Genomic DNA, 13981 nt, shown 5'->3' with positions numbered 1-13981 from the left:
TTGCAATGAAAAACCTAAGTCCTTCTTTTTTTTAATTTCACTGTCAGATAAAAACTAAAATCATATGCCTGTTCTGAGGGAAGCATTCAGCCCTATAACTCTTGTTAGACTTACTGAAAAATATGTTCACATAGGAAGGCAGAAATTTGGCTGCAGACTTCTGAGCTACACTCAGTTTCTTTGTAGACTTGGGATCATTTCCAGTGCATTCATTAATGGCTTTCAGAGGAGCTCAGGGGGTTACTTTGGATAATGCTTTTCACGTCTGAGGACCTGGATTTGTGTTCTCCTTCGGATAATAGGAAATCTGTGGAGCCTGTTTCTGGTGTACACTCTATCCCTGCTACAACCTTCCCTCTCCCCAGTTTGTCACAATTTACAGCCTATGCTTAAAAATCGTAGAACTAGGGGAGAGAATCATCGTAGGTTAGAATTTAGACTCTGTAGAGCTGTGGGAGAGACTTGCATAGTAGCTACTTTTTGGTGGCAACCTTGTGCTGTTATCCCTTGGCTTTTGTGGGCACTAAGTTCACATTCTAAACTGCAGGTCTGAGCATCTAGAGTTCTATTTATGTACCCAGATAGGGTTGACTAAAAAAAGTTACCTACTTCGCAGCTGCAACTAGGTAACGCAGTATGACGCTGCCATGTAAATTAAATATAAAAAGAATTTAAAAACCAATTTCTGACATTTGACGCACACTGTTTTCAGCTTCAGTAATCAGAAGAAGATAAAAGTTCTTAGACACAATTTATACTCCCAACCTTTGTGAAATTAGCTTCCAGTTTGTTTTGAACTCCCTCTAAGTCAGAAAGATACAAAATATTACAAGCCCTTCAAATTTTACAAAAGCTGTTTTGCATTACCCTACCTGCAAGGTCATATTCAAGATTTTTTATTATAAAAGTCTCCATGCCCAGTGACAAACCACTTCATTTTCTATAAAGTGAATGAGTTGTGACGCTTAGGGTTAGAGAGATGCTAGCAAGCCTTAGCATTATGTTGCTGAATGATTCATTCTGGAAGCTACTGATTCTTAAATAGCAAGCTTTGTTAACACAGAGTTAAGGTTGCCCAGTGATAGCTCATGTCCTTCCAGAATGTCGAGTTCAGCAGATCTCAAGCTCTGAACACCAGGAAGTACAGAGTAGGGTAAACCTTAGCTCTTTGCCCCCCGCCACTCTCCCCAAACTGGCTATAGCCATTGGGAGTTATCTGCGTGCACTCAAGCTGCATTCACTGCCCTAGCTGTACAGAATGGTAAAGGAGTAAATTGGAACAGCTTGGGAAGAGTTGTGATTGTGATGAGGAGATCTGGGGATTAGTTTGAGGAGCATTGTAGAGTTGTGATAATGATTCAGTGGAAATCTGGATCTGATCCCTCTGTGATCTTTATCAAAGGAAAGAGGTGGATATGTACCTTGAGGTTCCAGTCTGCATCATTACAGTACAGAATTGTGTAGGTTGTGTCAGTAGCAGGGCATTTTCAGCTGTGAGGTGGGGTCTGAGAACAGTCTATGGATTTAATGATAGGTAGGGGTAAGAATAGCTTTTGGTGGTATGCTGTGCAAGTTGATATCTATCCGTGAGCAAAAAAAAAAGTTGCCAGAATGCATCAGCATAAAGAAAAGTTGTTTTCTTTCTGGGAGCTGTATTTCTAGAACCTCATAGTCAAATGGACCCAAACTTCGAACACTGACACTATCCTGTACGTCCATGACACGCACCAAATTTCAAGTCAATTAACTTTATGTATTTTAGAGCACTTAGAACAGTCAAGCTTTAAACCTTTACTACAGGAAAGCTGTCCCTCTCCTTTAATACCTCTCAACTGTCCCTGGTTTGAAGGCACACCATTTGTCCCAAGTTAACCATATACATTAAGAGCCCCTTTCATTTCTACTATTGAAAACTACCGGAAACAACTAACTTGAGGTTAATGATTTGCATTTTATTTCCTACACTGCTTTTGTTATTTTGAGGCTGTTGTACATCATCTCTTACTTCAGTCTTGACAAGCTGATAGAGAGATTGCCCACTTGCATGTAGTGGGCTGGTGTCCTAGAGTTGCTGTTTGCAATTTGCAAATACTAATTGCAAACTCACTTCATTCTTCTTGTTTGTTTTTTCCTGTATGTTTTTCAGGTATTCGTTACAGCACAGATGTTAGTGTGGATGAAGTGAAAGCTTTGGCCTCTCTAATGACATACAAATGTGCTGTGGTTGGTAAGTGATACTAGTTTGTCAAGTACAGATAATAATTGTCATTTGAATTAGCATTGATTTAAGTCACTGTGAAATAGCTGAAGGACTCAGTTTTGTTATTTTTAGATACTAATCTCCTTTTACTAAAATCTAACCTGTTAAAATCTGCAACAAGTGGTTTTGAGTGCTTACCCAGTAACTATAGTGCTGTATTTCCTTTGCTATTATTGAAGCTACATGTTTTTCAATAGTACTTTGTTCTCGGCATTCAGCTCTTCTGCTGTGTTTCATCTCTCAGTAAAATTATCCCATGCTTAATATGTTAGTACCACATGGCAACATCCCACTTGACCATAAGGACTTAGTTCATGATTGAATAGATGGGGCTGTAAGGAAGATCTAAGATTGTATTTTAACAAAATTGTCCTTAATAAACAGCAAAACTTGAAGGAAATAGATTTAAATAGCTCTTAGACTTACTGTGTTTAGAAGACCCTCTTCAAGCTGATCTGAAAAGACTGCCCCTTGTATGAACAGAATGTAGATTTTTAGTGAACATGTTAGTGAAATTGTGCTGTGGATGTGGCAGAGTCAGCTTCACAGTTGACAGTGAGGGTTTAGTGACCTGATAACTTCCAAATACGCATGTTTACACAAAGTTATAGAAGTTACCCCTTTTTTACATAATTTAAAGATCTTTTCATTTCTGTTCTACCTTTTTATCTTGAAAAATGAAACTCTTTTCTTTTAAAAATTTTTTCAGATGTGCCATTTGGCGGTGCAAAGGCTGGTGTTAAGATCAATACAAAGAACTATACCGTAAGTCTAAATTATATACATATTTTGTGTAAATGGGAAGAGTTTGAAAGCTCTTTTTTACGACAGCATTGAAAGCTCAGTAGAAATCCATCAGTTTTTTCCTTAGATGAAATCAGAGGTGGGCAAACTATGGCCCACAGGCCAGATCTGGCCTGCTGGATTGCCAGCCCCGTGGCACAGCGGGACTAAGGCAAGCTCCATGCATCCCCTGGTTCTGCATCGCTCCTGGAAACTACTGGCATCACGACCCTGCGGCCCGTGTGGGGGCAGAGGGCTCCGCGCGCTGCCCTTGACGGCAGGCACTGCCCCTCGCAGCTCCCATTGGCCAGGAATGGGGAACTGTGGCCAATGGGAGCTTTGGGGAGGTACCCACAGGCGAGGGCAGCATTCAGAGTCCTCTGCCCTCTCCCTCCCTAGAGGTCGCAGGGACGTGGTGCTGGCCACTTCCAGGAGTGGCGTGGGGCTAGGGCAGGCAGGCAGGGAACCTGCCTTAGCCCCGCTGCGCGCCACTGCCACCCCAGAGCCGCTCAAGGTAAGAGGCACCAGGCCAGAGCCTGACCCTCTCCTGCACCCCAACCCCCTGCAGAGCCCCGAATCCCCTGCTCTGAGCCCCTTCCTGTACACTGCACTCCTTCCCGCACCCCAACTCCCTCCCTCAGCCCTACATTATCCTAAAATCATAGAATATTGGGGTTGGAAGAGACCTCAGGAGGTCATCTAGTCCAATCCCCTGCTCAAAGCGGGACCAACACCAACTAAATCATCCCAGTCAGGACTTTGTCAAGGCAGGCCTTAGAAACCTCTAAGGATAGAGAGTCCACCACCTCCTTAGCTAATCCTTTCCAGTGCTTCACACACCCCTATCCCCCCAGTGAAATAGTGTTTCCTAATATCCAGCCTAGACCTGACCTCCCCTACTGCAACTTGAGACCTTTGCTGCTTGTCCTGTCATCTGCCACCACTGAGAACAGCCTAGCTCAGGGGTCGGCAACCTTTCAGAAGTGGTGTGCCGAGTCTTCATTTATTCACTCTAATTTAAGATTTTGTGTGCCAGTTTAATGCTTTTAGAAGATCTCTTTAAGTCTATAATATATAACTAAATTATTGTTGTATGTAAAGTAAATAAGGTTTATAAAATGTGTAAGAAACTTCATTTAAAATTAAATTAAAATGCAGAGCCCCCTGGACCAGTGGCCAGGACCCGGGCAGTGTGAGAGCCAATGAAAATCAGCTTGCATGCCACCTTTGGCACACATGCTATAGGTTCCCTCCTCCTGGCCTAGCTCCATCCTCTTTGGAAGCCCCCTTCAGATAGTTGAAGTCTGCTATCAAATCCCCCCCTCACTCTTCTGCAGACTAAATAACCCCAGTTCCCTCAGCCTTTCCTTGTAAGTCATATGCTCCAGCCCCCTAATTATTTTCATTGCCTTCTGTTGGACGTCCCAGTTTGTCCATTTCCTTTCTTTAGTGGGAGGCCCAAAACTGGATGCAATACTCCAGGTGCTGAATAGTGCCGAATAGAGGGGAATAATCACTTCCCTCGATCTGCTGTAATGCTCCTACTAATACAGCCCAATATGCTGTTGGCCTTCTTGGCAGCAGGGGCACACTGCTGACTCATCCAACTTCTCATCCACTATAATCCCCAGATCCTTTTCTGTAGAATGGCTGCTTAGCCAGTCGATCCCCAGCGTGTAGCGATGCATGGGATTCTTCCTTCCTATTCATGGCCCTGCATGCAATTTTTCCACCCAGATGTGGCTCTCAGGCCAAAAAGTTTGCCCACCTCTGGATTTAATGAAGTCTCTGTGTTACTCTTGGGAGAATTTGCACAGAATTCCATGTTTTCCCCTACAGAACTGGGACTGCAGAGCTGCTGGCTGCCACTAGGGGCTGCTGGACTCTGCAGAGCCCTGTTGGCAATGAGCAGCATGTCCAACCCAGTGTGGATGGAGGCTGCACACACTGGCTGCCAGGCCCAATCCTCATTCTCCTGGGGACAAGAGAGGGCCCGGGAGACCCAGCTCTGGCAAAGAGTGAGGAAGGGCAGGGTTGCACCACACCACCTCCCCTGGCAGGACAGTAAAGAAGCTGAGGGGAGTAAAGGGTCTGGAGGTATGTAAGTGTCTGGGCCAGGGGGTGCCCCATGGCTGGGCTCTGGGGTAGGTGGATGCCCTGTGCCTGGACTCAGGTGGGGAGGGGGAGCTCTGGGAGTCCCCAGGCAGCCCCTTCCAGCACCCCCCAACTGGAACTGGGCTATCATAGGGGTTTCTTTAACTGTCTATGCCTGGGGAAATCTTTGTGGTGTTTTTGTGTGTATTGTTGACATACTTGTTGACAGGTATTTTCAAATACATTACCAAAATAATTTAAACTGGAGTGATTGTATTGTGGTGGTTTGACAAATAAAATTTCAGAATTTAGCAGAATTTTTAATTTTTTTGGTGCAGAATTCCCCCAGGAATACAGTATGTACAACTGACAGGCAAAGGTGTATCAAAACAATTTGATATTTAAGAACTCCGTGTGTAAAAGGTCAAATACTCTTATATCATTTAATTTGTAAAGTCTTTTTCTGAAATTTAGGCTGCAGGCTAGTTGCTGCCTTTAGATTTTTTTTTTCAAATGATGCTATTCGTGGAGAAAGCTTAATCCGAAACATTACCTTTTCTTTTCAGAATAATTTTGCACTTAGTGAACCATAAACTTTCTCTAGCAATAAGATTATACAATATTTAAGACTTTAAAAATGTGTCAATGTGGGTGATTCGCTTACTAGTTTTTAAAGTGAGCCAATTGCAGCCATGTTTTCCAGTATTCAGATGTTATAGAACTAGAATAGCCACTACATGAAATGTCAAAGTTCAAATAAACTTAATATTTGTATGAATTACTGAAACTTTGCATTAATTATGCAATAATCAGAACTGATTGCTGTCATCTACTATATATCTAATTTATATTACATTTATTTGCTAGGAAAATGGTTGTTTTTACAAGGTTTTCTTAAACAGTGAAATATTTGACCAGTGTCCTTAGCTGTGTTTCTCCTGATGCATTCATGATTTCTTGTGAATAATGGAAAATATACATAAAGAAAATGAGACCTCCCTAAGCAATTCACCTACTATACTGATGGTACAAAAAAAGGGAGTTACCAGCAGATACTATGAAAATTGATGTGTAAACACATGAACAGCTTTTAGTTTTTTTTAAAAAAAACTATGATGTTTGTGGGAAATTTTTAGGCTGACTTTGAACACTTATACCAAATCCTAGTGACTCCTTTGGCACTTACTATATTTTCTTAATAGGATAATGAATTGGAAAAGATCACAAGAAGATTTACTATGGAGCTGGCAAAGAAAGGATTTATCGGTATGTAAGTACAGTGATACTAGTCAGTGGCATAGCTAGGAGTGGAAATTTGGGTGGGCCCTGACTTCTGGATGGATGAGCAATGACTCTGTGCTAGCTCAGCTTCTCCCCCTACGCCATGCCCTCTTTCTAGGTCTGGTGCCCCCAGACAAAGTGCTTCACCTGCTGAGCTGGGCACACGTGTGAGGCAGCTCAGAAAATGGCAAGGCGGAGCTGCTGGAGTGTAGCCTTCTGAAAGGTGGGCACATAGCTCCATTCTGAATTTCAGGTGCCCAAGTGACGCTTCGGGCCGTTGTGGCAGCACTACATCCTTGCTCATATTTGGCTGGGTCTGGATGTTAAGAGGGTAGGCCATGGCTCACCTGTAGCTATGCCCCTGATACTAGTAAACTTGTAATGTGGGAATCTAATTTCTTGTATGTTAGCAATGTAGACTAGATAGTATCCTGTAAACATGATGCTCCAGCCCTGTTGTGATACATTTCTTGAGACTTGGCCTCTGATTGGGTCAGATATAGTGTCCCTGCCTTGCAGAGTAAGACAGTAGTTCATCAATCTCACATTGGGCCTTCAGTCCAGCTCAGGACTAGTTGATCTTTACTCTGGATATCAGGGGTTTTCAGTAGTCTTTATCCTTGGTCAGGGGGTTTCTGTTCCACCTTCCTCAGTGGGTAGGGGAACTCTGGCCCTCCCTCTCAACTGGGTTCTGGTCCAGGGACTCTTCTAAGCAATCAGGGCCTGACTACACAGATCCCTTGCTATATCCCTGCACCACTTCCTACTTGCCCTGTCTTGGGTCTTTGCCATAGCCTCTTCTTGGGTTCACAGTGTTTCAGTGCCTCTTTCTCTAAGCCTCTTCCATCGGCTCACTGAAGAGCTTTTTAGTGCTTTCTACCACCCACCTGGTTCTGCTGTAGGAGTTCTCTCTGGTTCCATGACCTTACAGGAGTCTTCCTACAGCCCCTTCCGCAGAATAGAGAATTCTGAGGGGACTCACTTGCTCCTACTTACCTTCCCAACTGTCTTGAGATCCCTGTTACAGGCCTACCTTCAGGGGGGCTCTGTCTGCCAACAGTCCAAATCAGTTCTCTGGCTACAGAATTCTTACTGAGTGACAGCCAGCCGTCAGCTCCCAACTGAGCTGAGTTCAGCCCTTTTAACTTCTCCCTCCATGCTTGACATCTTCTGTGGGTGTAGTATGGTAAGGCAAATTAAGCTCACAGGCTTTTATTAACTTTTTGGTCTAATGTGAGATTGACGCACATCGTTATTTGAATTTCTGCTTTTAAGAAGGTGTTTGGTATATTTAGTATGGTGTAGGCTCTATGATGCAAACATGCTTCAGCTAATGTCAAATTGCTGAGTACCTAGCAATAAAGGATTTATGCCAGTTCTTCCTTGTACATGTTAAGGTAATGACATTGCCATTTAGAAAGAATTAAATTTCCTGTTTACTTTCAAATTGCAGTACATTTTCTATGAAAGTTTAAAATAGTTTAGGTGATAACTATGCTTATTTTATGGTTAGCTCAGAACACACAATTTTGTCACACTTGAAATATGGTTGGTTATGTATGATCTTTTAGATTGAATTGTTTGCTACTACCCTGTCTCCTGTTGCAAAATCAAGGCTTTTGGCTGATATCAGAGGAAGGAAATGGAAGATCCACCCCATAGGAACCACAGAGATGGTTTCAAAAGAAATGAAGTGAACCCATAGCTTGTGTGGGGACATTTATAGGTGACCCATTTCATTCAATCTCTTTTGAACACCTAAGCCTATCTACCTGAAGAGAGTTCCCAGTTGAACTGATGCTGGAACACTTGCAGGCAAAGAGCTCTTGGTTTCAGAGGAGCAGGAGAGGAATAAGGCACGTTTTTTCTTTCATTCCTGACCTCTTAAGAAAACAAAGTCCCAAAAGATGTCCCAACAAGCATATTTATGTATCTTCCATTTTATTGCTGTCTATGTGGGCGAAGTACCTGTTTTCTAGAATGCATGAGAGTCTGTCAGCATCCATACAAATATATTTATCAAAATAAATGATTTGTGTATTGTACTTAGTGGTAGCTGAGCTGCATTGACAATTGAAATGGTTAGATGGAATGTCTTTCTTTGGTTTTTTTTGTTTGTTTTTTAATGTGATGCTTAAGTAAAATGTGGACCAGATAGTCAATGATTTTGATAGCTTAAACAGGTTTTGCCAGGTTACTAAAACAAGGTGTGGTGTCTAAAATCCACAGTTGTTAAAAGTATGGTCTGTTCTTCCTTGAATAACTGAGGTTTAAATATGAAATTAGGTCATCTCAACCAATCCCAGCTGTCACACCAAGGGGAGGAGATAGAGAATTTGAAGATAAATATTTGTATTTAATCCTTGAGACTTGTTTTTACTCTTGCTAATAGGGCCTGGTATTGATGTGCCTGCCCCCGATATGAGCACAGGTGAGAGGGAGATGTCCTGGATTGCAGATACCTACGCCAATACCATAGGACACTATGTAAGTTCTGAGCAAATGATTCAAAGTAGAAGAGCTTCCTTCCTCTTTGCAGAAACCCAGCCAACATTATGCCAGAGATCTATTGCCTTGTTGACTAGTCCTCTAATTTTGTTTAATTGTGTATGTAACTATAGCACTTTAATCATGGGGTTTTAGGTCATGTTTATGAAAAAAGAGCATGAAGACTTCCTCTTCACAATGTAAAAGTTTAGTTGATATGACCAATTTCCAAAAAAGAAGCAGTTTCAGCAGTCATTTGACATGTTTTCATGTGTTGCATATAATGAAACAAATAGTATGGTCATATTCAAATTGCATTAAGCCTTTGATCCAATGTCCTCCTCTTTTCACAGCAGTATTTAACTTGTTTGCAGGTCTTTATTTTTTTTCAGGGAGATCGGTCATTAACCCCTGGTAAGTCTGACCATGCTTGTTAATACAGTAACTCCTCACTTAATGTCATCCCAGTTAACGTTGTTTTGTTGTTACATCCCTGACCTATTAGAGAACATACTCATTTAAAGTTGCACAATGTTTCCTTATAACGTTGTTTGGCCATGGAGGCTTGGAACCAGGGTGGGCTGGCAGCCCCCCATCAGCTCCTTTCCAGTGCCTCCTGCCCCCCGCTGGCCCCAAGGATCAGCAACTCCCTCCTCCCACCCCTTGCCTCCTATCCCCAGCAATCAGCCGTTTCACGAATATTCAGGAGGCTCTGAGGGGGAGGAGGAAGGCTGCAAAGCGCAGCCTCCCCTCCCTGCCGATGCCTCCTACCCACAGCAATCAGATATTTCATGGGCATTCAGGAGCTCTGGTGGGTAGGAGTAAGGATGCACTCGGGGAAGAGCCAGGAGTTGAGCACCACCCCCACTCCGCCCTGGGACTTTGGAAAGTGAGGGGCTGTGCAGCCATGCATGCACCATCCAGAGGAGGGAGTTGTGTGCTCCAGAGGGATAGCATGGGTTCTTCATCACATTCAGTTTCCCCAGGGAAATGTTTGCAACCGCTGCCCTGCATCTACTGTGTCTCTCCTTGGTGCAGCCTTGTGGAGTGTGAGACTATATTAACAGTGTGTTAACCCTTGAGGGCTCGGCCAAGTGCTAGTTCATCATTTAGCAGCAAGAGATTCTCTGGGAAATATCCCATCTACTATCAACACGGTTGTTTTAGGACAAGCTCAGAGAGCTCATGAGCAGGTCCTCAGACAATCCTCTGATTAGAACTTGTTTAAAATATATACTATATATGTATATAAGGTCTTGTCTCGTGAAAAAAAATTACCTGGAACCTAACCCCTCCCTATTTACATTCATCAGAGGGGTAGCTGTGTTAGTCTGGATCTGTAAAAGCAGCAGAGAGTCCTGTGGTACCTTATAGACTAACAGACATATTGGAGCATGAGCTTTCCTGGGTGAATAGCCACTTCGTCAGATGCATGTAGTGGAAATTCACCCACGAAAGCTCATGCTCCAATACTTCCGTTAGTCTATAAGGTGCCACAGGACTCTTTGCTCCTATTTACATTAATTCTTATAGGGAAATTGGATTTGCTTAATATCGTTTTGCTTAGTTGCATTTTTCAAGAACATAACGTTAAGTGAGGAGATACTGTATTTTACAATGTTCTATAACCATACGAAAGCACAATAAGGTGGGTGATTAATGATGGACAAAATTCAGAATTGGCTTGCGTTTTAAAATCAGACTTTCAGTCCTTTTTGACAATTTAGCCAAACTAGTTTGTTTGTTTAACATTATTCTTGTTACATACAGTATTTAATTTAATGCAGTATTAAATACTCATCTCTGTATAATGAAGAAAGATAGTGTTTCTGTTCAAAGCCCATATATTTAGCTCTTTAAGGTGTTAATGAAGTTTTACCATTTATCAAATGTTTTTAAAGCACAGTATCTCAGGTTTTTGCATCAGTTATTGCAGTGATTTCTCTGAAATTGTTCATCTATATACACCTCTACCCCGATATAATGCGACCCGATATAACATGAATTCGGATATAATGGTGTAAGGCAGCACTTCGGGGGGGGCCCTGCGCACTCTGGCGGATCAAAGCAAGTTCAATATAATGTGGTTTCACCTATAATGCAGTAAGATTTTTTCGCTCCCAAGGACAGCGTTATATCGGGGTAGAGGTGTATTATGAATGGCTAGTCTTAATTGTTAAAGTGCCTGAGTGTTTGTTTGTTTTGAGACATGGCTGCAGGGCCTGTTGAAGTGACACTGTCAAGCTGGAGAAATACTGTGATTGTTGAATTGTTTGTATTGTGTTAATACTCTGATCACACACAGTTAATCCTCTATATACCACAGGTGCTACAAAAGCATCAAGAATAGAGCAAGAGAACAATGATGTGTTTGGATACCCACAAAGCAAAAGCAGAAAAACTTGAATTTTATGCCTTCCAGTTGTTATGATTAAGACCAAGTTTTTTATCATGAATATTTTTAATAAGTCACAGACAGGTCACGGGCAATAATGAAAAATTCACAGAATCTCATGACCTGTCCTTGACTTTACTAAAAATACCCATGACAAAATGGGGTAGCCTGGGCAGTTGGGGGAAGGGAGGGGCTGGGAGCTCCAGGGTCCCCCTCTGCTCGTGGCTTGAAGCTGTGGGGGATCCCCTTGCCCCTCACAGCAGCTGGGAGCTCCAGGGTCCCTCTTTTCGCCTGTGACGGCAGGAGTCCCCCCTGCCATCCATGGCGGCCAGAAGCAGTGGGGCTACTCCCCAACTCCCTGCAGTTTCCAGCCAGCACTGGCTGAAATCCCAGAGGTCCTTGGAAGTCACAGATTCCATGACATCCGTGACTAAATCGCACCCTTAATGATGATATCCTGCTTATGATTTTTGCAAGGCTGCTTTGTCCCATATAGTCAATAGTGAGATTTTTAGCGACTAGCTCTCACTGTCTGTCTGAAAACATAATTGTTGGTTAGACAAGTACTCAAATTGAGGTTTGTTTTTTTTTTCTGATGTTTCAGCACCAGAGCGTATATAAGGTTCTTACTGGTGGCTCTTTAAGTGTGTCTTTTAAACAGTCCAGCCAAACAAAAAAATACAGTAGAACCTCAGAATTATGAATACCTTGGGAATTGAGGTTGTTTGTAACTCTCAAATGTTCATAACTCTGAACAAAACATTATGGTCGTTCTTTCAAAAGTTAACAACTGAACATTGATTTAATATAGCTTTGAAACTTTACTATGCAGAAGAAAAATGTGGTTTCCCTTTATTTTTTTTAGTTTCTATTTAAAACAGTACTATCTTGTTATTTGCTTGTTTGGATTTTTTTTTTGTCTCTGCTGCTGCTTGATTGCGTACTTCCAGTTCCAAATGAGGTGTGTGGTTGACTGGTCAGTTTGTAACTCTGGTGTTCGTATCATTGAGGTTCTGCTGTATTGGTCTAGTTCAGGAATCGGCAACATTTGGCACACAGCCTGCCAGGGTAAGCCCCCTGGTGGGCCGGGCCGGTTTGTTTACTTGCCGCATCTGCAGGTTCGGCCGATTGCCGCTCCCACTGGCCACGGTTCGCTGCTCCAGGCCAACGGGCTGCGGGAAGCAGCACAGGACGTGGGATGTGCTGGCCACAGCTTCCCACAACCCACATTGGCCTGCAGCGGCGAACCACAGCTAGTGGGAGCCGCAATCGGCCAAACCTGCGGATGCAGCAGGTAAACAAACCAGCCTGGCCCACCAGGAGGCTTACGCTGGCAGGCCAAGTGCCAAACGTTTCCGATCCCTGGCCTAGTTTTTAAAAGGCTGTACTGTTTGTGCCCTCTGAGCTCCCGAGTTTTCCCTCGGGGGCATGCATCACTGGATCTCAAAGATGTTATACAGGTTCACAATTTCTTTGATGTGCTGAGCATATTAATATACTCTTTGAAGCTATAGCAAAGACTGTTTAATGTGCTATCACATAACTAGCTCAACCTCTGCTACTTCTGAATGAAAAATCTTCCTTTCTTGGTTCTGCAGTCATTTAAAATAGTTCTTTAGGGCATAGCTTATCATTTTTGATTTCATACTTTCATTCTTAGTGCTATAAACCTGTTAATGCTTGTTCTTCTGTGGCATAGAATGCATGTTTATGGAATGACTGTGTTTTCCTGAGACCACGTGCCTCTTGGCAGAGCATTTACAACTTGTTATCTTGGATCTAGAATACCACACCTAATGTCAAACATCCTAGTCTCTCAAGCATCGTCAATTAGTCATGGGGGAAAATAACAACCCTGTGGGTAAAGACTTTGAATAATGTTATAAATCAGTAAGGTAAATTGCTTTTACGCAGCACTCAGCCTGTTTGAGTTAGCTATGGAAATAAGTGTTATGAATAATTTCCTGTACTTGTACTACATGCATGAAACTTACTTTGTAAAAAATAAACTCCAGAAGAATACTTGGTTTCAAAAAGTAGTTCAGGTTGCTAAGTGATGATATATTGCCCTCATAAATTACAAAATCCAGGTCCTCGAGGAAACTAAAAGCTGGACACCATAAATAGTATACTGCCAGCACAGTAAAACATAGTACAAAAGTACCTATTTCATTATAACCCAACAACCCATCCGTTATGTGCTCCTGAGAACTCAAGGCAGTGACGTAAGACTTGTGTGCTGTAAAAATTAAGTTTCTCTGTACTTTTCAATACCATCTGTCCATTTATGGAAGATTCTTGCAGTATCATCTTTGTAATTCTTAAATGTTTATTTTTCCATTTATCAAAAAGAGCTGAATCACTGCACAGGAAAATAGTAAACTCTACAGCACTCAGTTTCCCTGCTTCCTTTTCCCACTCCATAAACCCAACTTGTTTTGCCAGGTTCTGCAGAGGTGTAAGCTATACACAGACAAACTTTAGTAAGATGAATTTAGAGTTGAAAGCAAAAACTAATAACTAAAAAATGTAGATCTAAGCATGGCACCTTCTTACTCAGACATACTCAGCATTAAGTTTTGGTCACTAAAGTTGGAAGATATGACTTTTACTCTTGGTAGCTACTGGCAGAAATATATAAATCTGTGGGTCCAAAAGTGGTGGTAACACCCCAGAAGATC

The 13981-nt window shown here is 42.4% G+C and overlaps 2 protein-coding genes across 2 annotated transcripts in view; one reads left to right on the top strand and one right to left on the bottom strand.

The window, feature by feature from the left end:
* GLUD1 (glutamate dehydrogenase 1) overlaps positions 1-13981 on the top strand; it is a 50244-nt gene that overhangs the window by 16849 nt on the left and 19414 nt on the right. The window contains exons 2-5 of the mRNA XM_030571308.1: positions 2147-2227; positions 2970-3025; positions 6340-6403; positions 8811-8905. Of these exons, the coding sequence (XP_030427168.1) occupies positions 2147-2227; positions 2970-3025; positions 6340-6403; positions 8811-8905 (296 nt within the window). The remainder of the gene's footprint in view (positions 1-2146; positions 2228-2969; positions 3026-6339; positions 6404-8810; positions 8906-13981) is intronic.
* The window catches only part of SHLD2 (shieldin complex subunit 2), a 120061-nt gene that overhangs the window by 99289 nt on the left and 6791 nt on the right, over positions 1-13981 (bottom strand). The gene's annotated exons all lie outside the window — the stretch shown is intronic.

The sequence above is a fragment of the Gopherus evgoodei genome, chromosome 7 (assembly GCF_007399415.2).
Source record: "Gopherus evgoodei ecotype Sinaloan lineage chromosome 7, rGopEvg1_v1.p, whole genome shotgun sequence".
Classification (NCBI taxonomy): Eukaryota; Metazoa; Chordata; order Testudines; family Testudinidae; genus Gopherus; species Gopherus evgoodei.
The sequence above is the reverse complement of the archived record's forward strand: the minus strand, read 5'-3'. Positions and strand labels throughout refer to the sequence as shown.